Here is a 25,730-nt window from a genome sequence, read left to right on the forward strand (position 1 = left end):
ATTTTGAGTTAGTGTATGTTGCACCGCTTCATCACGGTTTGTTGTTTTTGTTTATTAGTTTATTGTATGTCTTGCATAGTTTCACAGATATATAAAGATGTGGAACGATACACACGCTGAGCCTTGGTCTCATTCATACGACAACCGTGACAATGTTCTATAGTCTAATGCCTGCTACAAGAAGTCAGTCATTATTAGTGAATGTGCATTATGCATGGTTCTAGTTAAGTTTGTAACAAAAAAGGGCATTTTCATAGACAGACGAGAGAGCCAGATCAGTGATTATTGCAACAACAAAAAAGCAGGTTGAACTATTTGGATTCAATTATTAGGTCTTATGGTTATGGAAATCTTATATTTAATCTAGATATAACTTCACAAGCCCTGAATTTATTAGATTATGGCTGACTGTTTGAAATGCAGTGCATTTTACCTTTAATCGTACAACAATGCTTATTTAGAGGAAACCCCCCAAAAATTGAGATATACTGTATATCGTGAGTCACCCATAAGTTAGATTTAAAAAAAAATGTAATATGATTTTAAAGCCATATCACCCAGTACCAGTATGTGTTTACACTTCACATCTGTTTCTGTCTCAGTGAGTGTGTCTCCGTCAGTGTGTGTGTGTGTTTATCAGTCGGATATGAGAGGTTTTGGGAGCTTCCTGGACTCCCTGTTCTTGGTGGGGAGGGGAAAGGACCCAGAGTACAGAGAGGAAGTGTGTGTGCAGTGCACGTCATGGCACCGTCGCACAGTTCCGTCAGCAGAGCTGAGAGATCTCTGACTCCCTAAACATGATTAAGTTACACACTTATCATACACTGCCCTCATAACATTACCATCTTCTCCCTTTACTCACGGTCTTGTCTATCACACTGAAAGTGTAAACAGACGCAAACAACATGGCTGCCGTCTCTATGCTCATTCATAGGGATGACTGTGACAAATCCTGTTGACCTCTGACCTTCAGGAAGAGAGTTAAGGCCTCCGTATGCTTCCCAGCCGAAACAGTTCGGTAGAGTTCGTGCATATAACGACATTTTGTGACGTTTTTGTTTGTTTTGGACTTCAGTGAGTTTTTTTGGGGGGCTGTTTGGGCACACAACGTTTTTTCTGGAAGCAAGCCGAAGTCTACACCCCTTCATTGGTGATTGGTCAACAGTACGGATTCTTCAATAAAGTCTTTGTTGTCATTCAAGGAGAGACAATTTGTTTTCATGCTAATTTTTTCCATTGAAAATCCTGCAGCAAACATTACTTACTTAGAGATCTTAGTCGTGCAATTTCACATCTTCGGCAAAAACGTAAAACTTTGACATTTCTTGAATTATTTATTACTTCAGACTATTTTGAGGAACTGTATACCGGCTACGGTGTCTCAGAATGGACAAACAGTACTATTGCAGCTTGTTCTTGTTTTTCAAGAGAAGGTCTTTTATGGGAGTATGCGAGGACACTCGTTCGGTTAGCTGAGTTCGGCTAGGCGTCAACCGAACTGAAGCATGCTGACACCTTAAGGTCTGATCTCTGACAGACAGCTGAAGCACAAGGGTCAGCTTGAGGTCATTGACCCGACTCCTCTCCCTCACTTGTCACTGTTCCCAGACCAGTTTATAGAAATACAAAAACACACAGTTTAGCTCAACGAGTTGTTTGGCTTTAATGTTAAAGCCATTCTGTCATTACTGACCCCTTTTTACATTTAATCCATAGGGTGGTCAGGATGGATATTATGCCATTTTATCAAAGAATTAGTCTGATGTTCCATTATATAGTCATTCAGCCACTCAACACCCTCGGACAGCTCATCCTTTCAGCTCAACCCCTTAGTTACATTTACATTTTTTACATTTTAGTCATTTAGCAGACGCTCTTATCCAGTGCGACTTACAGTAGTGAATGCATACATTTCATACATTTTTTTTCCTGTGCTGGCCCCCCGTGGGAATCGAACCCACAACCCTGGCGTTGCAAACACCATGCTCTACCAACTGAGCTACAGGGAAGGCTAGTTCACTGGTGATTATGTTTCTTCATGTTAAACTTTGACCTTGGTGGGGTGGAGGTCAGCACTGTAAATGCTGTATGTTGTAATATACAGACTAGTAACTGACCCCAGAGAGATTTCTTGCCATGCTAGGGTAGCAGTCCGGCTACCGTATTTCATTCAACTACTAGCCGACACTTCTTCATGTATAACTCAACCAGAGGAAATGCTGTAACTAAAATGGTATGTAATATGTACTTTAGGCCTAAATATAAAATAGGCTACCATTTATAGCTTCCACAGCAGTATTGGTGGACTAGGAATATGGCCATGGTCAGTGATAACTAAGGAGAGAGAACTGTAGTAGTTTCTATTCTAAGAGACTTGGATGAGACTGGGATGAGCTAATGGTTGATGCTAACAGACAGGAGGACTGGGTTGGTGTGGTAATACGCTGATTAACGCCCACACGCCCCCAACTAACACACACACACACACACACACACACACACAAAATGAGATTAGACTACAGTCACTGTAAATACGCTAAACTAAGCATTTGAGACTAGGGGGCTTTGGGAATCCTGGCTCAGGGACACTAAGCCCTTAGTGAAACAGTTTAATTCATTGTGAAATGGTGTGAGTAAACACAACAGCTTTAGTAACAATGCATCTTTATCCATTTCAGAGCTTGTGTAACGGAGTTAAGAACGTACCGTAAACTCACTCCACAGCAGCTTGGAATGTCGCCGATGGAGCTATCCAATTAGAGATTTTTGGACTCAAAACGGTTGGTATGTTGTCAAGGAGGACGGTTACGTGTGTTTGTGAGCAGAGGATCACTGGTTCGAGTCAGGTATGATAACAGGGGCAGTGGAGGAAGCTTTAAATGTTAGCAGCACACTGACAGCCATTTCACTTGGAACAGAAAATGTAAAGTGATAAACTCAACATCATTCTCATTGTTATTCTTGAGGTTGTGGCTGAAAGTGGCAACAGATGTCAATCAATTCTAAACTGATCTGTGTCTTCCTGTGTCGACCCCCCCCCCCCCCCCACCCACCTGTACCACAGCGGAGCGTGAAGAACACAGCGAAAACACATGCTCTCTATAAATGTCTCTCAACATGTCTGTAAATGACCCCTCTGTGATCAGCCAGCCCCCTACTGAGCGTATGCAGATCGACAGGTCTAATTACGGTTGAATGGACGGATCGGACTGGTGGCTGGTCACATGCAGCTCTGAGAGGAAGCAACATCTTTATCTCCCACTTCCTCTTTCCACAGGCACACTATCAGTTCCCTTCGGCCTGAACTAGGAACACTACAACATGAGACACTCCCACTGGTTTAACCGGAAAGACTGGTAAGAGAGGAGAGACAATACAACTCTGGCATCCATAAAGGTCCTTGCATCAGTAGCGGTCTATGAATTTGAGAATGATTACATTTTTCCAGCCAGATCGCTCTTACTACCAAACCAAGTGGAGGGGCTGCTGTTGGGCTGAAAAACAAACTCAGAATTTAACCTGAGGTCCTGGTAATAGATCAGAAGGCAATCAAAATCTACATCGACTCAGTTCATCATTATAACTAATACCATCTCTTCCATTAGCTGAGTCGTGCGTACAGTACAGTCAGAGGGAGTGGGACATTCCCGCTGAGACCTCTATCATCTCCTATTATCTCCATTCCAAAAACACTCCCATCTCATGCCTGCCGTAATCCACAACTCCCTCTATAATCTCAGATTATTTGATGCAAAAATCTGACAAGGGGGATAACTAGGGCTGACTGTCACTTTATCATAATCATGTCTCTCCGCCCTTGGCCAGTCTGTCCGTGCCTGTAGATTAACTTGTATCACCTCACCTTTAACTGGTTTGTTGTAGATTAGCTTCAATATGTTTACAGAGCAAGACGGAGCCTTGGCCTATAGTGTCGCAAAACCATTTGGAGCATTCCCTGGATGGTTGTGGTGGAGTGAATATTTTTCCTATTTGAGGTTATCTTGAGCTCAACTAAATAGAAAGGATGGAGTGTTGAAATGAGTTGTTCTAATTTAAAGTAGCCTTCAGCCCTGGCCTGTATCACTTTACATTAATACTACAACATTACTGCAGTGAAACATGATACTTCACTTTCACTGGTGGTGTCACACAGAGCTATGTTGAAACACTTGTCTGCCATGCAGTCAGGCAGCACTCCCTACATAACGGCCCTTTGTCTTTCTAAAGAGAGCGAAAGAGGAGGGTGTTAGATCTTGAGTTTAGTTTACCTGTATATTAGCTCAACTTAAACCTCTATTGATTTTGTGATTAAAACATGGATGTCTCATGGTATGGTGGGGTATGCAAAATTGGTCAATTTATGCACCTCCATCTCCTAATTGTTTTGGCATTCAGGTCCAAAAAGTTACTTCCCAAACACTCCTACCATGAGCAAGGTTTTGTTCAAATCAAAAGGGGTGCAGGCAGAAACTGACTGAATTCATATGGAACATCCCCTTAGTTAAGCAGGTTCAGTAGTCCAGACAGCAGGGCCATGAACCATCATGTAGGCTGCTGATGACTGGGTGGGAAGGAGGCAGACAGTACCTGCCAGGGAGAGGTTAGCTAAGTCACACTGGGTCAGACTCCACACCACAGGGAAGTCTCTCACATGACCATGAAGCTAGCCTCGACTCCAGTCGTTCTAGGAATACGGTGGAATGTCTGGATGTGCAAGAATACTGTAGACTAGAGAGCTAGCGTCAATGTAGGCTAAGGTCCCAACAGTAATCACCATTATTAACCTAGCCAGTATGCTAACAGTCAGACAACTGTATAGCAGCAACAAAGTAGGTGTGTTTAGGTACCTTCTAAACCTTCACTGACTGACTCAGCAATTTACAAGAGCTACAAATGTTCAACTCTTTCATTTTGAGGAATGAAGTAACAATAAACTGTGGATTATCCATAAGAAGGCTTATAGGCTAGTCGTGAGAATCTGAGCGAGAACGATGATAGACAGTTCTTGTGTGGAGAAAACGTGTTGGCCTGGATCAGACAGTGTGGGAAAGTGGGACGGGAGGGTAAAGTAAGATGGGAAACTCCTATTCAAATGGAGTTATGGATGTTGGGAAGAAAGGTGCAGGGGGGAATGGAGGATTGGTCTTGAGCTGGAGGATGAGTGGAATTTGCTGAAGCGGGAGCCTGGGAGGCTGCTGTGCTGCACTGCAGGGGTGGAGGATGGAGTGGGTAGTGGAGATTGGAGAAGAGGAGGGATTTCTCCCTGCCTATAGCTTGGCTAAATGTAGCCTGGAGTCTGGCACAGAACAGAGCCGCCGTCTCCTCTCTCCCACGCCCCCACCATAGCTGGGGGTAGGAATTCCCCCTTGGGGTCTACTGTTCATAAACTGCAGCCTAATCTGGAGTGGACTCAGTAAAGATGAATTCTTGGTTCAGAGCCGCTGGCCACGATGACATATTTACAAGCCTTGTTTAATTGGCTCTTATCCAGACGTGGAAGTATGATGATAGTTCACAGCGGTAAATGTATGTTTGAAGCTTTAGCCTGCTCTCCCCTACTATGTCACACTGACTCACTAAGGTCAACACACTCACACAGTTGAGCTGGCCAAGGAGGAGTGCTGTCTGAAACACTACAGTATGTTGTTGGCCGCTATTACAATATAAACTTAATGTAAAAGGCATGAAGAGGTGCAAGATAGATATAGGCCTATATGTATTATTGATAATCACATTTTCAAACCAAGCTTAGTTCACTGCTTGTATTTTTTTTATTTTATTGTAATTTTTTATTTAACTAGGCAAGTCAGTTAAGAACAAATTCTTATTTACAATTACGGCCTACCCCGGCCAAACCCTAACCCGGACGATGCTGGACCAATTGTGCGCCGCCCTATGGGACTCCCAATCACAGCCGGTTGTGATACAGCCTGGAATCGAACCAGGGTCTGTAGTGACGCCTCTAGCACTGAGATGCAGTGCCTTAAACCTCTGCGCCACTCGGGAGGCAGGCTACATATTGGGCTAGGTAGGCTACATCTTGTAATCGTATTAGCTAGTTCCCACAGCAATAGAGTAGCATTGTTTTGAACTGGTAGAGGAAGTCTTGATTTAAAGAAAGGATTATTGGGTCTGGATTCAGGCAGGGTTTAAACTAACTGCATTCTTTAGAGCTCGTTGCAGTGGGTCAAGACAGAGGAGGAGCATGCCGAGTCTCTTTGAGGAGGGACAGGGCAGGAGTAGCTCGAGGTGAACAGAGGACATCAGTCTTTGATTCCATCCAGACCACCACAGTCATCAGTGTGTCATTGGAGTCTGTGTGGGAGAAGATACAGATGAACACACACAGAGATGAGCTTGTGTAAGAGATACTGCTAGTCCTGCTTCCTTACCTCCCATTAGTCATCACAGTGACAGACGGATTAGCTCATTAGGCCAACCCATTACCCCCTCAGTCGTCAATGACACCATTCACTGACACAGGCTACAGCATAACATAACATTTTACATTTTAGTCATTTAGCAGACGCTCTTATCCAGAGCAACTTACAGTAGTGAATGCATACAATTTCATACTTTTTTTTTTCTGTGCTGGCCCCCCGTGGGAATCGAACCCACAACCCTGGCGTTGCAAACACCATGCTCTACCAACTGAGCTACAGGGAAGGCTACTACAGCAATAAGACGTCACTAGCTGATCATAACATGACATATATTAGCTCATATTCAGGAAGTGACTAAGACTGGACTAATTTTCACTAATGGATTGTAATGGTTATAATAACACACTTCCTCTAAGGCAGGTATTCCCAATGCCGTCGGAGGTACGCCAAATAAAAATGTGATTCACATAAAAATAATAATTTTGAATTAAATGTTATTCCCGCCACATTTTCAAACAGTACATTTATATTTTCCAACGGGGCTATACATTTGGATGAGGTTTTTTTCTCGCCTGAGTAGCCTCGTTTCACTGGCAAAACTAAAATCAAGCCATCTAGTGTTCAGCGAAATAACAACACAATGTCAAATACAGGTAGCCTAGTCAAATAATTAACATCCAATCACATTAACCGTTACTCTCTCGCGGGAAACCTTCAGTCATGCACAGACATTAAGAAACGAAAAATGCCAATTTGAAAAATAAGCCACAGGAGTTTTTGGAGCGAGAATAAAGATTACTTTCGAGTAGTAAGACATGTATAAAAGCAACAGATACCATTAATAAGAAGGAGCTAGAAGCGTCTTATATGGTGATCTACCGAGTGGCTAGGACAGGCAAGCCCCATACTATTGTGGAGGACTTAATTCTTCCTGCTGCCGCGGATTTGGCTAGGACAATGCTGGGGGAAAAGGCCAAACAAACTATACAGACAATGACTTCATCAAACAACACTGTTTCACGATGCATCAGTGTTTTGAAACAACTACTGGTTTGCATACAAGCCAGTGAATTATATGCGTTACAGCTGGATGAGTCAACAGACGTGGCGGGCCTGGCACAGCTCCTGGTATATGTCCGTTAAGTTTATGGGGGGGGGGGGTCAATTAAGGAAGACATCCTCTTCTGCAAACTACTGGAAACCAGGACAACAGGAGAGGATATTTTTAAAGCACTGGACAGCTTTGTGACATCAAATGGACTTTGGTGGTCAAGATGTGTTGGTATCTGTAATGATGGTGCAAAAGCCATGACAGGGAGACATAGTGGAGTGGTAACGCGCGTGCAAGCAGTTGCTCCCAACGCCACTTGTGTCCACTGCAGCATCCACCGAGAGGCTCTTGCTGCCAAAGGAATGCCTGACAGCTTGAAAGATGTTTTGGACACTACAGTGAAAATGGTTAACTTAGTTAAAGCAAGGCCCCTGAACTCTCGTGTATTTTCTGCACTATGCAATAATATGGGCAGTGACCATGTAACGCTTTTACAACATACAGAAGTGCACTGGTTATCAAGGGGCAAAGTATTGTCACGTTTTTTTAATTGAGAGATGAGCTTAAAGTTTTCTTTACTGACCATTTTCACTTGTCTGACCGCTTGCATGATGACGAGTTTCTCACACGACTGACCTATCTGGGTGAGGTTTTTTCACGCCTGAATGATCTGAATCTAGGATTACAGGGACTCTCCACAACTATATTCAATGTGCGGGACAAAATTGAAGCTATTATTAAAAAGCTGAAGCTCTTTTCTGTCTGCATTAACAAGGACAACACACAGGTCTTTCCATCATTGTATGATTTGTGTGCAAATTAACTCAAGCTTGCGGACAATGTCAAATGTGATCGGTGCTTCGCTATGAGTGAGCTGGGTGCGCAAGTACACAGGTACTTTCCCGAAACGGACGACACAAACAACTGGATTCGTTATTCCTTTTATGCCCTGCCTCCAGTCCACTTACCGATATCTGAACAAGAGAGCCTCAACGAAATTGCAACAAGCGGTTCTGTGAAAATTTAATTTAATCAGAAGCCACTGACAGATTTCTGGACAGGGCTGCGCTCAGAGTTTCTTGCCTTGCCATCTCTCGCTGTTAAGACACTGATGCCCTTTGCAACCACGTACCTAACTGAGAGTGGATTCTCGGCTCTCACTAGCATGAAAACTAAATACAGGCACAGACTGTAGGTGGAAAATTATTTAAGACTGAGCCTCCCTCCAATACAACCCAAGATTGCAGAGTTTTGAGCATCCTTTCAAGCACACCCTTCTCATTAACCTGTGGTGAGTTATTCACAATTTTTGATGAACAAATAAGGTTTTATATGTAAGATGGCTAAATAAAGAGCAAAATTATTGATTTTTATTATATTTTTTATTTGTGCCCTGGTCCTATAAGAGCTCTTTGTCACTTCCCACGAGCCGGGTTGTAACAAAAACTCACTCTTTCGTATGTTTAATAAATGTATCGTATAGTGTGTGTGTGTGGCAGGCTTACAATGATGGCAAAAAACAACATTTGAGAGTGTGCTGACCCTGGTGCTAGAGGGGGTATGCAGCTGGGGGTTGAATGTTTGAAGAGGTACGGGACTATAAAAGTTTGGGAACCACTGCTCTAAGGTATAGTTCAATGTTATTCAGTTGTTGTTACACAGTTGCTATAGGCTGCAGTTGGTATAAGCCTATACAATGATAGCCTCAAACCAATAAATGTCTAACAGACCTTGATGTAGAGCTTATTACAGCCAACTGAACTTTTCCTGACTTTTTAAACCACACCCATTCAGTGTTTTCATACCCTTTGTTCTGGCTTTTCTCTAGAGAGCTGAATTAAGGGGTCCACACACACACACACACACACACACACACACACAGCTCTGAGACAAACACAACTTATAAGGATCAGTGGGAGGGTGGGAGGGTTTCCTGAGGACTGTGAATTCTCACAAACAAAGTAACGGAAAATCAGTCCATAGGGATTAAGACAGACACAACTTTGTTGAAATCAACCAAGGCAGGGACATAGCCTGCACTAGAAAGATATAAACAATTGTTGAAATGACCACCAACAACTAGATTCCTAAAGATTTCCCCCAGGGACATAGGCTACACATACCAGAGACAGCTCTGATACTGTACAGAACTATGCCCCCTATCACATCAGCCCTAAATCCCATGACATATCCATGAAATTTAACAAACCCAGTAACAGACCATACGTCCACAGGGATTTAGAAAGAGATCAGGCACCACGGGATTCCTTTACACATACCACCCACCACACAGTCCAGTAACGTATCAAACTATGTTGCCCACTATCAAAAATCGGCTCTGGTTAAACCCATGAGCTTGTTTTATATTTAGAAAGTGACCAACTGCTTAGAAAATGTTCAGTGCTCTCCACACCCTGTCCAAACAATCCACAGTCTAACAACCACATCCAGAGAGCCTAGCCTACTGTTATAAAGAGAGACCGAGAGACGAGGGGGGGGGGGGGGGGGGGGGTGAAGAAAGAGGGAGGGAGAGATGAAAGATTGAAGAGAGAGGACACTGGGAGAATGAGGACAAGACTAGAATGCTAAAACGTTACTGAGAGACTAAATATAGATTTATCCAAAGTCAAACAACTTGTTTGAAGTTGCTGCTCAGTTCATAATCATACACAGACAGACCGACAGAATCTGGTCTTTTTCATCAAAATGACATCATTAATCAAGTTCTTTATCATAACACTCCAACTTGATCTCATGAGTGTAGGTCAAATACCACAGACAATGAGTTGATAAGAGATGAGAGAGAGAGAGAGAGATTGAGAGAGAGAGAGATAATATGTCCCTGTAGCAATAAGGCAGTCAGTAGGCCATGTCGGTAGGCCAATGTCGGTAGGCCATGTGTGTGTAACAGTGACTCACATATGGCAGCCAAGTCAAGCAGTTAGTTAGACTGACAGTGTGAAACAGTGTCAACAAACCATTCTGCTTTGGCTGTGCAAGCAGGGCACAGGAGAAGAAGAGAGAGAGAGAGCGAAGAGAGAAGAGAGAGAGAGAAAGAAAGAGAAACGGACAAACAAATATGCCTGCCTTACTGACTCCTACATGGAGCCTCTAAGGGGGCCCTACTTTTGTGAAGTGGTGTCAAAGAGTGGCTTGTTTTCCTCCTGCTCAGCCATGAAAGTGAATTTGTCGTCTCGCCAGGTTTATTTGGTCCTATATTTAGTGAGAACAGCATTCTCCAACATCACCAACAGTCACATGGTTGCCATGGATAACATGGGGCTGGAGGGGAAGATTCCAGACTCCAGAACAAGAACATTATCGGTTAGCACATTTTGACAACAGGATCGTGTTCATTCGGCACCAATTGGAACAAAACAGACTGGATCAGGGAGGGACTAACTGGAGTTGTCCAATAAGAAGCACTGGTTTTCAGGGTCCGTTGCACGTTTCGTTACAGTGTGTCATAATGAACACGACCCAGGCAAAGACACCAAGGCTGTAGAGCAGTGTTCCTGTCTCTAGGCCCTTGAGAGAGTCACAAGGTGTGCAGGCTTTTATTCTAGCCTAGCACTAAAAACACCTGATTCAACTGATCCTAGTCTTGATCAGTTCAATGTAAGTCCGTTGTGTAGGCTAAATACTGGGCTGGAATAAAACCCTGCACACCCTGTAGCGCTCAAGGACCAAGCGTGAGGAATACTGCTCTATGTCTATGGAGACATTGTCACACTGATCCTCCTATCTGAGAGCTGTAAATCAGAGAAAGTGACAGTTGTATTTTAGTACCAACGCCCATCTTGTCTGCTGCTTCAGTGTGATGATAGAGTTGTAACTTGTAACGACTGGGTGTGAGTGAGTGACTGGCATGTGGTGGTAGGTGTTAGCACATGTCTATGAGAATCCGGTGGGCCTCTGACAAAGGCTGGCTGACTGACTCCCAGGCAGTTTAGTAAAGCAGCTCTGTGTAACAGTGGTGCTTCAGCAGCACAACACCACCACGTATCCTCGATTTCAGGTCTGTCCGGTGACATGAACTACAAGTGCCTTGGCTTGTTGTTGTGACTTGAGAGTAATCTTGGAAACCCAGAACTAAAATCTTTCGGAATTGCATCGGATGCTCGATTAAGTTCTGTGGGCAGACGTGTTGGAAAAGATACTAGAACGAGGAGCTGAAGCAGGACGGTAGCTCCAACCCGCTCTCTCTGATGGGCCAAATGTTGCCTCCGCTTCTGAAAGATGCGATCACCTGCGAAATCGTGATTTGTCCAAATGACCAGTGCTGAAAAATAAGGGCACCAGAGAAGAAGAAAAAATAAATTGTCCTTGTTAGTCGTCACATCCGATTTATGTTAGGTGTGTCTGTCCTTGAGAAATGAACTTGAGAGTGAATCACCCAACTTCTCAAGGCCCCCTATAACCACCCGTCATAGCTCTATGAATCATAGCTTTAATGTGAAAGAGGTGCATCCCACTCACAGTAACACATAAACAGCCCTACGGTAACTGGAGCACTGAACAGGTTCTCTCGCTCTGCTATGCTGTGACTGACAGCGTCGCCCCTGAAGGGGTGGACGCTGATCCTAATTGCATTGAGTAATGCCCCTAATGCTAACTTCATGCATGGTTTAACAGTGAGAATATATATACACACCATGTCCAGGGCTCTAAATGATCATTTTTCATTGGTAGCACTGGTACTCCTACCTTTAAAAAGTTAGGAGCGCCACATGAAATTTAGGAGCACCAGAAAATAAGAGGTATTAAATTGATTGAGATACAGCCTATATTGGACCTGAATGAATTCTAGCTACTTTCAAAGCACATGTTGTGCCCTATAAACAAATATGGAACAGTATAAACACACGAGTTTAGTATAAAAGCTAAAATGTTGACACAAAATACCTGTCATTGAACTTACAAAGTCATTTTTGGAACATCAGGTTTCGACATTGTGTAAAAGTACTATATTCCTATTGAGATGCATTACATTGCAAATTGTACACCGTCTCTTTAAAAAAAAGTGCTCCCAAATGTTTGCATATTACTGGTCGAGTTAGTAGGTTGTTAGCTAGCTAGCTAGCCAATGAGGGAACATAACTGAACAGTGTAAACAAATGGTTAACGACTTTGAGATGCGTAAAGTTTTAGAACTGCACACAACATGGTTTATGAATGTAAAATGTGGTCCCGGTAATATGGGTCAGAACCTTTGCCTTGGTTGGGCTAGAAGGCAAGCCGTTTTCGCTGTAGTAGTGGTGCAACCACTTGTTTCTTTAGGGCACTCGGAAACAACGGTACAGCGTGAAAACGTATCATGAATACTGTAATGAAGCAGGCAGGGAGCGGGTCTCGAACCCTTGACCTTCTGGCCCGAGGTTCCGGCGTGCTATCGACTGTGCCACAAAAGCATGCTCGAACGGCAGAGTCGACTTCCGCGCTTATAAACCCAGGGTCGTTACAATACAATTATTATCTAGGAGAATTTTTGTTCATAGTCACAGTGCTCCCAAAATAAAACTCCTGGTTGCACAGCAAATTATTTAGTTGCATATGCGACCAAATTGGTCACACTTTAGAGCCCTGACCATGTCTATAGACCTGTCAAAAGTCATGCTTTATCAGACAATATCTCCTGTCTGAGGCAGCATCTGGAGCAGGCCTAATATCCTGTACATGTTCACCCTCAACTCAAAACCCAACATGCCAGTGTACAATAGCGAAGGTGCATAAAGATGACGGCCCCCATGCACTTACCACAGATTACTATGTTCGCCTGTATTGTACATTGCTCTCGTTACTCTTTCTTTGTATGGTCATTAGCAGAGTATACATGATCCCAATTTTAGCTTGAAGACGCCGGCAATTACAAAACCAAGTAGATTTTTGCTGGTTTATTGGAACACTGAACCATATTGCGCGGCGTCGTTTTAAAAAAACTCAGTGGATGGTGCTAAAACGACGACGACATACTGGAATTCAAATCTTCATGCGCATTCGCCATTAGGCTAAAATGGTGACTTATAATACAAGTTAGTAACGATATTAGGATGCGAGCACTGTTCTATAGGGTCGTAAAAAAAAAAAAACATTTCTTATGGGATTCATTCAGGTAGTACTCAACCCTCTACCCTCTCTCTTCCTACCCTCTCTCCTTTCATGCCAACTGAACACCACCCAGGTCGTTGTCACATACGCCTCAACTCTTAACTGTGGAGTAGGATGACACACACCTACCTCCTGGGACAGAGGCCGAGTGGTGACAGCCTTGTCTCCTGGTGTTTAATGAGAGCATGTGAATTATTCATTCAGCCCTGAAGGAGTGAAGGGAACACAGCCCTTGGTCCATCCTAAAGGAGAACCATGGGATGGGAGACATCATTAACTATTCACAGCCCACAAGCTGTTTGGACTAAGTCGTTATATAGCCTAGCCTAACAAATAATGAGTTAAGGAGATGCTGCCCTGCTCTCTCTTCTCCATTAGACTTGGCTCAAAACACAAGTCACAGATGCAGCCTGAATACTGTATGGCCTATGTACTCACAACAAGTGTTTGGTCCAAAAAAAGCTCTACTGTAAAAGTAGACTGACAGCAAGTGCTTGTTTCAAACAAACATCTGGTACAAGAGTCAAGGCTCAGTGTATCATGGTCAGCGGAGTCTAAAGCCCCTAGACAGAGGAGAGGGATGATTGGCTGAGATTCAAGCTAGACGTGCTGGCGTGGCTCAGCTTTAAAACCCATGTTCCCGTCCCTGGCCAGACTCAAACCATCCCTTCTCCACCATACATGCAACACAACGGCTCATCGGCTGTTCTAAAACAAGCGGAAGGAAGTGTCTGTCAGTCACAAGCTTGTCGTCTCTCTCAACTGAATCCCTCTAAGGCCCTGGCAGGCATGCACATAGAACAGCATGCTACTTTACTGTAGGCGCAATCCCATCCACGTCGTCCACAGTTCAGTTCAGACAACTTAGTATTTCTTAGGAAAAGAGCAGCTACTCTTCCTGGGGTCCACGTAAAACGTGACATGAACAGACAAGCACGGCACAAGGACAGAACTACATACATTTAAAAGAAGAAATGCACGCTTTCATACATTTACGCATTAGCATTCCATGCATCGTGTACTCATAACGGCAACACTGTAGTCATTCATTCTCCCATATATTGCTATCCTTTGCTCTACTGCTACAATTGCTTTGTCTAAGCAGGTCCTGGTATCCTAATCTCACAGCACCGGTTGTTCTGTAAACAGCAGAGAGAATCTCAAAAGGGCAGGAACCATCTGTGTCTTTGGTTCAATATCATGTGACTCAGATGCAAGTGCAACACACTAAAACGCAATAATATTTTTTTTTGGGGGGGGGGGGTTCACCGAAGTCGTTAACTGCTGCTCAGTTCCCCTGGCATAAACAGAGGCACATATCATATGGAGTTGCACCTCATTTTCACCACTACCATGTTCCCCTGGTGTGAATGAGGCAACAACAAGAAGGAAGGGGAAGTTAAAGGCCCTATGCAGTCAAATGGGATTTTCATGTGTTTTATATACATTTCCACACTATGAGGTTGGAATAATACTGTGATGTGGTGAAAATGATTTCTGGTCAAACAGATGGAAAAGGCGAGTTAGAAAACACCTACCAGAAAAAGGCCAGGAAAGGGTATTAGAAATACAAGACCCCTCCCAATTAATAGCAACACATATTTTGTTTGGAAGAATTTTCTTGGCCTTCTGTAAGAAACATTGTATTGTGCCTAAAAATACCATTACCCCAAAACCCACATATCTTTAAGATACATTGCCTTCAGAAAGTATTCATACCCCTTCACCTTTTCCACATTTTGTTGTGTTACAAAGTGGGATTCAAATTGATTTAATTGTCTACACAAAATACTCAGTGGACGAAAAAATTGTAACAAATAAAAATAAATATATATCTTGATTAGATCAGTGCTAGAGGCGTCACTACAGACACCCTGGTTCGAATCCAGGCTGTATCACAACCGGCCGTGATTGGGAGTCCCATAGGGCGGCGCAGAATTGGCCCAGCGTCGTCCAGGTGTGGCCGTCATTCTAAATAAGAATTTGTTATTAACTGACTTGACTAGATAAATAAAAGGTTAAATAAATAAATAATAATATAAGGATTCAACCCCCTGAGTCAATACATGTTAGAATCACCTTTGGCAGCGATTACAGCTGTGAGTCTTTCTCGGCAAGTCTCTAAGAGCTTTCCACACCTGGATTGTGCAACACTTGCGCATTATTGTTCTTAAAATTCTTCAAGTCCTGTAAAATTGGTTGTTGATCATTGCTAGACAACCATTTTCAGGGCTTGCCATAGATTTAAGCAAATTTAAGTCACAACTAACTCGGCCACTCAGGAACATTCACTGTCTTCTTCGTAAGCAACTCCAGTGTAGATTTGGCCTTGTGTTTTAGGTTATTGTCCTCCTGAAAGTTGAATTTAACTCCCAGTGTCTGGTGGAAAGTAGACAACCAGGTTTCCTCTAGGATTTTGCCTATGCTTAGCTCCATTCCGTTTATTTTTTTAATTCTGAAACACTCCCCAGTCCTTAATGATGACAAGCATACCCATAACATGATGCAGCCACCACTATGCTTGATAATATGGAGAGTGATACTCATTAATGTGTTGTATTTTCCCCAAACATAACACTTTGTATTCAGGACAAAAAGGTAATTGCTTTGCCACATTTTTGCAGTATTACTTTAGTACCTTGTTGCAAACAGGATGCATGTTTTTGAATATTTTTATTCTGTGCAGGCTTCCTTCTTTTCATTCTGTTGTTGGTCCATCAGTTCTCTCCTATCACAGCCATTCAACTCTGTAATTGTTTTAAAGTCACCATTTGCCTCATGGTGAAATCCCTGAGCTGTTTCCTTCCTCTCAGGCAACTGAGTTAGGAAGGACGCCGGTATCTTTGTAGTGAATGGGAGTATTGATACACCATCCAAAGTGTAATGAATAACTTCACCATGCTCAAAGGGATATTCAATGTCTGCTTTTTTATTCATACCCTTCTACCAAAAGGTGCCCTTCTTTGCGAGGCATTGGAAAACCTCCCTGGTCTTTGTGGTCGAATCTGTGTTTGAAATTCACTGCTCGACTGAAGGACCTTACAGATAATTGTATACGTGAGGGTAGTCATTAAAAAATAATGTTAAACACTCCCGAGTGGGGTTCCCAAGTGGCGCAGCGGTCTAAGGCAGTGTTTTTTTTTTTTTACTGAAATCAGTTTTATTCATGAGTTATTAAGTGATTAAAACTGGAAATTCCATTATCAAATCAATTGGCTGCAATGGGAAATCATAGTAGTCACACACAACAGTTGGGTTGACAAGTTTGGACAGCACAGTACAGTAGAGTATAGTACAGTACAGAAAAGTACACCGTAGAGCACACTAGTGGAGTACACTATAATGTACTGTATTGTACTATACTCTACTCTGCTGTCCAAACTTGTGAAACATAGACGTCTATGATTGGTTCAGATTTAGTCCGTTCAGGACAAACCTAATTTGGTCGTGTTTGGGAGCAGAGCTCATTAAAATAATAGCCAGTGTGAAGCATATCCAAATATGCAAGGTGGATATTGCATATTTTGTGTACCTATTTAGGATACATCACCATGAAGAGAATGACATTCATTTCCATAATTATGCATTTCTGTGTAGTACAGATCAGGGACCCACAATATAAATCCACTTCACTTACTATTCAATAACCAAAATACATTTTCAAGGTCAAGGTGCCATGTCATAGATGACACCCCATTGTCTCTGCAGACATCTTTGAATATCAATTCAGAGCACAGAGTTATTGGAAAAAGTGGACACAACCACAACCAGCAAATTACTAAAAGTAGTCCTTCTGCATAGAGTTGTATGGTTTGTTCAACTTTGAAATCTATGGTTTTTGTTTGGCATACATTTTAAGGGAACATTCTGAGTCTCAGCACAATTCCGTTACTGTGGAATTTCCCTTTTTAGACCAATAAGAATGAGATCCAAACCTCTCTGCCAATAACAGCTAGTTCAGTTTTTCCCTCCCCACTCAGAACACTCCCAGAGAGTTCATCAAAATCCTTGCTTGAGAAATTGCTCTTTGCTAAGAAGCTATTTTTGTTTCTTTTTGACCACTTTAATTGAAAACAATTGTTACCCACAAATTATTTGACATTGAGATAAAAATGGCTGCATTGGACCTTGAAGGATCTGCCATATTCTTTCTCTCCATCTCCTATCTACAGTGCTGTCACTAATGGGTGCAGTTGGTGGATGATAGCATCAGATATCACTGGGGTTCAAATAGGATTCAAATTCTTTCAAATACTTTAAGCTTTGGGCGAGGTTTGCGTTGCACTTTTGGGACTATTCTGTTGGTTACCTTGCGCCAGGGCGAGCTCAAATCGAGCACAGCTCAAAGCTTTTGAAAGAAAAACAAATAGGCCTACTTACTTGAACCTATAGGTCTGCTGGCTGCCACTAACGGCTGGATAACAGCGTAGCACAGCGCTGCTGCAGATGCCCTTATTTCTCAGACTGGGCCTTTTTAGATGCCGTTCCTCTGCTGTGCTGCCTGACCCACTGGATAAATGACTCAGATAGGGCACAAATGGCTGGCTGGCCTAGATAGGAAGCAACTGGCAATAATCTGGACTCCCAATCACACACTGGCCACAGCAGCAGGCAAAGTCAGTAAGTACGTAGGGCAGGACCTCATCATACTGTATACACGCCGATGCACACACCCACACACAGGCACTCATGCCACATTATGTTCCAGAAAACACTCAAGAGGAAATGTAAAAAAAAATACGGTTTCCTATCGAACAATATGAAAGCAGCAACCGACAAAAAACTAATTCAAATATCAAAAACACCCCGAATAATCTGTATCATTCATAAGCAAACTCAGTGAACCCTTGCTGACGAAAGCAAATGCCTCAAAGCAGAAAATAGCCAAATGCTTCTGTAAACTTTAAAGGACGGACGGACATTTCTCAACTACCAATGAGGAGAACCAGCAGTTAGTTACCTAGGACGGGTGAGTCACGTCGAGTCACCCCTGGCTGAACGCTAACACAACAACACAGGGGGGGCTTTGAACCCACACAGTACACTACATCATCCGAACCAACTATGTCCGACCCCTCCCCTCCCTTTGTATGAGAGCAGCTCATTTCTACCGCAGCACTCAGAGCTGCGTCCCAAAAGGCACCCTATTCCCTATACAGTGCACTACCCTGGTCAAAAGTAGTGCACTATAAAGGGAATAGGGTGTCAATTGGGACACCGCTAAAGAGTTTAGTTGAATGGCCTACTAAATGCCACCATGGCCGTGACCAGCTGAATGAGGCGCATTGTGTCCTCACTGGTCACTGGGGGCTTTGCTCGCGCACGCACACACACACACACACAGAGAACTGGATTGTTATTTAAGAGGCCACTTGGCTTGCCTCTGTTCTCATCTAAGCAACCCAACAACAGGCATTTCCGCTCCGACTCGGTTCTGTGGTGTCGTTTGTAATGAGCAGGGGACAAAATATGGTTGTGCATGTCACTCTTTTTTAGACGCTTGTCCCTTGAATCACACTCCAGAGTAGATTAGCTACTGTCACAGGGGTGGTGTGTGTCACACAGGCTAGCCTACGGAATCTGGGCTAGAATGGTAGTTCAAGGGGCTGCATCTAAAAAGAGTCTGGATGGAATGATTGATGTGAAACATGTTAATGACCTCTAGTCTCTACTTTCCACTTTATTACCATGTTATCACTCCTTTATTACACAATCTGAAGGGCTATCTTTCTAATGATCAATCCCAATCCAGAAATCAGTTGGTTAGGTGATGGAGCGAGCAAGCTTCTCCAGCTGAATGCATTCAGCCCAGGGATGTTTTCAGTGAAGTGTAACGGTCAGATTGAACGTTGCAGATAGGCTAGAGCTGACACGCTTCCAACCCTCTACCTGACAGACATTCATATCTGTTGTACTACTCAATGGCTTATATTTATATGTAAACATTCTGAAACGTTGCACCCTTCTGAACAGACCCCAGGGGCACGTTGAGCAGGGCACAACGTGTAACGTGCAGATAGAATGTTACATAGAACAAACTTGTTTGTCTGACATGTAGAAAAAGGAATCATGCCAACTACATTCATGACATTTCTATTGGTAACGTTCCATAACATCTGACTTCTGAACGTTGCCCTGGTGTCAGGGAGGAGACCAGGGCTGCATTCAGTTCGGTTCAACGTTTCCTATGTCGCGTGGCAGTTTGTACTGAATGACACATTACCCTAAAACGGCGCGAGCCATTCTTCCTCCCGTTTGGTGGGTGCGGTGAGGTGTGGCCTGATCAATATGGGTGTGACCATCAGAAGTTGCATAACTCGTGCGGCACACCACCGTAAATCAGGGCCTTCTCCAATCAACCGGTCGATTAGCACAGTGCCGATTCCGTTTAATTAAATGTTTAACACCATTCTGTCATACCCCGGGTTGCAGCTGTTTGAGAGAGGAGGGAGGGAGATGGGCATGTGCCACATGTGTACACACACAAACACACACACATCCCCACCACAACAAACACACAGCTCAAGCTAATATTGAGTGTGCCTCAGCAAACGATGAAGCCTAAATGTCATTGGTGTCCAAAGGTTAACCTACCTGGTCAAGCCATGCAGAGGACCGTATGATGTCACATCCTGTCATACCAACATAATATAGCCTAGACTGGCTACAGGTGCATTTATGATATGTGATGAGTATCAGTACTGATGTTTCATTTCAATGGCTGTTGTGGTTAGTAATCTCCAATTCTTCCCGTCATAAACCCACACATTGAGTCGCAGGTTGTGCAATGCAGAATTAACCAACTGAAAACCCAACATTACACTACTAAATCCACTGACTGGTACCGCCAGTCTCTGGTTAATACTGGAAAAATACTGGTTCTTGACGCCAACCCTGAATTGATGGTCAAGAAGACTCATGATTGCTAAAGACAAAGGCTTTGGCTAAAACCAAGCTGTCATAGCCAGATGATTCTGACAAGTTTGGCTTTGACATTAAACCACAAACGATATAGTATATTAGTATTTATCTACATAGTTACAGATGAATCAATGGCTTTACAAATAAAACAGCTATGAAATGATTGAACCTGGATTGTCTCGTACTTGTCTACGTTGAGTCACAGACTAGAGAGCCCATGGCCACAGGGGTTGAGCCATTCTCTTTCTGCTGTCTGTCAATGCAATGCTAGCAGAAAAGGGTTGCTAGCTGGCCAGACATTGGCAGAATACGATTGTGTATGGCTACAATACGTTCAAATGTTGCAATTTGCCATGTCTACTCAAAGAGATACATAATACATAGCGCTAATTGGATAGACACCAGTGGCGGCTATCTATCTAACGTTAACTACATGGGGTGAATTTGAATTCACTCTTCTAGCTTGCTAGCCTCATCCCCTCGTCACCCTCCTTACCTTCCGATAGCTCCAATTCCAACTCTGCCAAATGGTCTCGAAGCTCTTTCGGTATACCAGAGAAATCCACGCCACGGTCCGCCATGACTCGAAACGAAGTGTGGTTTAAGTAAAACGAAGTGTGCTTTAAGTAAAACGAAATCTATTCTGGGTTAAAATACCAGCTTCAAGACACAAAACATGAATTTGAATAGAAGAGACAATCCATTCTCCGCCATAATGGGGAGAGCTCACCAATGGCAATGAGCAGTCACGTGATCTCTCACATACTAGCGGCCAGGCTGCACCCAAAACAGGGTATATCGATCGAGTCATACAGCTTGTGCTCCCCCTTGTGGTGCTCTAGAGATAGTACAACCGTGTACAATGGATAACTATATGCTGATTTGATATCATTCAGTAGCTAGTGAGTCCTAAATGAGCATTAAAGTAGAATTGTAAATGTACAGTTTAACGTAACTTCATTTGTATGACACCAGATGGCCTGACATGTGGCCTACCATCTCAAATGATTATCAGTGTGAATCAGACTGTATAAGATTTGCAAATCAAATCAAACTTTGTCACATGCGCCAAATACAACAAGTGTAGACCTTACCGTGAAATGCTTGCTTACAAGCCCTTAACCAACAGTGCTGTTCAAGAAGAGTTAAGAAAATATTTACCAAATAAACTAAAGTGAAAATTAATAAAAAGTAACACAATAACATAACAATAACAGGGCTATATACAGGGGGTACCGGTACCTAGTCAGTGTGCGGGGTTACAGGTTAGTTGAGGTAATTTGTACATGTAGATAGGTGAATTGACTATGCATAGATAAACAGCAAGTACAGGGGGGTCAATGTAAATAGTCCGGTGGCCATTTGATTAGTTGTTCAGCATTCTTATGGCTTGGTTGGTAGAAGCCTTTTGGTCCTAGATTTCGCGCTCTGGTACCGCTTGCCATACGGAAAAAGAAAAGAGTCTATGACTTGGGCGACTGGAGTCTCTGACAATTTTATGGGCTTTCCTCTGACACCACCTATTATATACACTACAGTTCAAAAGTACAGGGTCACTTAGAAATGGTCTTGTTTTTTAAAGGAAAGCACATTTTTTATCAGCAACCATCACTCCTGTGTTCCAATGGCACGTTGTGTTAGCTAATCCAAGTTTATCATTTTAAAAGGCCAATTGATCATTAGAGAACCCTTTTGCAATTATGTTAGCACAGCTGAAAACTGTGATCCTGATTAAAGAAGCAATTAAACTGTCCTTCTTTAGACTAGTTGAGTATCTGGAGCATCAGCGTTTGTGGGTTCGATTACAGGCTCAAAATGGCCAGAAACAAAGAACCTTCTTCTGAAACTCGTCAGTATATTCTTGTTCTGAGAAATGAAGGCTATTCCATGCGACAAATTGCCAAGAAACTGAAGATCTCATACGACGCTGTGTACTACTCCCTTCACAGAACAGCGCAACTGGCTATAACCTGAATAGAAAGAACATTTTAAGGTGGCCACCTTGTTGATTTCCAGAGCCACCAAAAATGTGGCAAAAATGTACTCCATTGAGGTTAATTTGGGAGGGCCAGAGTCAGGTGGCGGTGAAGGCTGAATGGCACAATGACGGACCACGCAAGTTACCACCTTAGCCTGTTTTTGAGCCAGGAAAACCCCTGATATACACCGCCCTTCAAAAGTTTGGATACACTTACTCATTCCAGGGTTTCTTTATTTTTACTATTTTCTACACTGTAGAATAATAGTGAAGACATCAAACTATGACATAACACATATGGAATCATGTAGTAACCAAAACCAACCAGCTTCATGAGGTAGTCACCTGGAATGCATTTCAATTAACAGGTGTGCCTTGTTAAGTTCATTTGTGGAATTTCTTTCCATCTTAATGCGTTTGAGCCAATCAGTTGTTGTGACAAGGTAAACAGAAGATAGCCCTATTTGGTAAAAGACCAAGTCTATAATATGGCAAGAACAGCTGAAATAAGCAAAGAGAAACGACAGTCCATCATTACTTTAAGACATGAATGTGTCACGTCCTGACCATAGAAAGCGTTTATTTTTCTATGGTAGAGTAGGTCAGGGCGTGACATAGGGTTTTGTCTAGTTTATTTATGTCTATGTTGGTTCTAGTTTCTTTTTTCTATGTTGGGTTTTGTCTAGTTTATGTATTTCTATGTGGGGTTCAAGTTGTTGTATTTCTATGTTTTTTTGGGGGGGGATGATCTCCAATTAGAGGCAGCTGGTCATCGTTGTCTCTAATTGGGGATCATATTTAAGTGGTTGTTTTTCCCACCTGGGTTTGTGGGAGATTATTTTGAGTAAGTGTATGTTGCACCTCTTCGTCACGGTTTGTTGTTTTGTTTATGAGTTTATTTTGTATGTCTTGCATAGTTTCACAGTTTAAATAAAATGTGGAACGTTACACACGCTGCGCTTTGGTCCCATTCTTCAGACAGCCGTGACAGAATCTCCCACCACCAACGGACCAAGCAGCGTGGTCAGGAGGACTGGACCTGGGAGGAAATCCTGGATGGGGCAGGACTCTGGACAAGGCCCGGGGAGTATCGCCGTCCAAAGGAGGAGATTGCAGCAGCGAGAGCAGAACGGCGATATTACGAGGCGTTATACCATCAAGGCAAGCAGGCGGAGACAGTGAGAGAGGAACGGCGACAATACGAGGAACTAGCACGGCAACGACGGAAGCCTGAGAGGCAGCTCCCCCAAAAATTGGGGGGGGGGGGGGGCACATGGGGAGTTTGGTGGAGTCAGGTTTGGGACCTGAGCCAACACCTCGTGCTTACCGTGGAGAGCTGAGGGGTGAACCAAGCCAGTCAGGGAGACGAGTGAGGAACTCGACGCAAGATTCTGGAGAGAGGTGTTGGCATTGAGAGCGCTGCAGAGCGTGACACCAGTCCGGTGTCATGTGCACCAGTTTCACGCATTTGGCCTTCAGTGCGCCTCCCCAGTCTGGTACGTCCACGCACTCGCTTGAGGGAGCGTGTGACCTGTCAGGCACCATGTTTTGCAGTGATACGCACGGTGTCTCCAGTGCGCATTCACAGCCCAGTGCGTCCTGTGCCAGCGCCCCGCACTTGCCGGGCTAAAGTGAGCATGCAGCCAGGACGGATTGTGCCAGCCCTACGCTCCAGACCTCCAGTGCGCCTCCACAGCCCAGTACGCCCTGTGCCTGCTCCTCGTACTCGCCCTGAAGTGCGTGTCACCAGTCTGGCGCCACCTGTGCCAGCCTCATGCATCAGGCCTCCAGTGTGCATTCCCAGTCCGGAGCTTCAGGCGACAGTTCCCAGTCCGGAGCCTCCTGAGACGGCCCCCAGTCCGGAGCCTCCTGAGACGGCCCCCAGTCCGGAGCCTCCTGAGAAGGCCCCCAGTCCGGAGCCTCCTGAGACGGCCCCCACTCCGGCGGCGGTCCGCAGTCCGGAGCCTCCGGCGATGATCCGCGGTCCGGTGACACGAAAGCGTAGGGATCAGCTAGCGGAGCGGGGGCTACACCCCAAACCGGAGCCGCCTCCTATGCTGGCGGATAAGCAGGATGTGAGGATTCTTTGTCCCGCACCAGAACCGCCTCTGATGCAGGAGGATCCGCGGGATGTGAAGGTTCTTCGTCCTGCACCAGAGCCGCCACCAACATTAGACACCCACCCTAACCCTCCCTGTTTTTGTTGTTGTTTGGGGTTGTGCGTTCGGAGAGGAGGGGGGGGGGGGTACTGGGGAGGGGGGGGGGGGGGGGGGGTACTGTCACGTCCTGACCATAGAAAGCTTTTATTTTTCTATGGTAGAGTAGGTCAGGGCGTGACAGAGGGTTTTGTCTGGTTTATTTATGTCTGTTGGTTCTAGTTTCTTTTTTCTATGTTGGGGGTTTTGTCTAGTTTATGTATTTCTATGTGGGGTTCTAGTTGTATTTCTATGTTGGTTTTTTGGGATGATCTCCAATTAGAGGCAGCTGGTCATCGTTGTCTCTAATTGGGGATCATATTTAAGTGGTTGTTTTTCCCACCTGGGTTTGTGGGAGATAATTTTGAGTATATGTTGTATGTGTATGTTGCACCTCTTCGTCACGGTTTGTTTATGAGTTTATTTTGTATGTCTTGCATAGTTTCACAGTTTAAATAAAATGTGGAACGTTACACACGCTGCGCTTTGGTCCCATTCTTCAGACAGCCGTGACAGAAGGTCAGTCAATCCGGAACATTTCAAGAACTTGTGCGGTTGCAAAAACCATCAACCGCAATGATGATACTTTAATTACGGTTTATATTTTTTGTTTTTCCCTCCCTCGACATTTTTTACATGTAACTTTTTCACTCCGGACGCTTTATCTGGACGTGGTTCGTCAGGACCTCCACCAGCCGAAGCTAAGTAGTAACATTAACATGATGCCTTCTAATTGCAGTCGCTGTACTCATAATATACAGGAGAACGATCGCCTTACGGCGAGGATAGCTGTGCTGCGAGCCCAGCTTCAGGCGCAATCGTTAGGCAAGGGTAATTTCAGTGTAGGAAAACAGCGTCTGTGCCACCAGTAAGTACAACTTTCTCATGGCTTCTGGAGGGAAATGCTGTAGGAATGCTCAACCGGTGTTGCTCATTCAGCCGACAAACTTTCAACCGGTTCTCCCCATTAAGCAGTGAGTCGGAGTCAGAGGCCGAGCCTTCTCTGGTCTCTACTCCTCCCGTTACGGGGTCTGAGACGAAGCCTTCCACCATTAGCTCTGACAAATTGAAAACCCTAGTCATTGGCGACTCAA

The 25,730-nt window shown here is 43.9% G+C and overlaps 1 protein-coding gene across 2 annotated transcripts in view; it reads right to left on the bottom strand.

The window, feature by feature from the left end:
* The window catches only part of dip2ba (disco-interacting protein 2 homolog Ba), an 82,612-nt gene extending 61,402 nt beyond the window's left edge, over window positions 1-21,210 (bottom strand). For both annotated transcript variants that reach the window (XM_014135744.3, XM_014135743.3), the window contains exon 1: window positions 20,960-21,210. In XM_014135744.3, the coding sequence (XP_013991219.1) occupies window positions 20,960-21,044 (85 nt within the window). In that variant the 5' untranslated portion in view covers window positions 21,045-21,210. The remainder of the gene's footprint in view (window positions 1-20,959) is intronic.
* Window positions 21,211-25,730: the final 4,520 nt, after the last annotated feature.

The sequence above is a fragment of the Salmo salar genome, chromosome 13, assembly GCF_965601325.2.
Source record: "Salmo salar chromosome 13, fSalSal1, whole genome shotgun sequence".
In the NCBI taxonomy this organism is placed as follows: domain Eukaryota; kingdom Metazoa; phylum Chordata; class Actinopteri; order Salmoniformes; family Salmonidae; genus Salmo; species Salmo salar.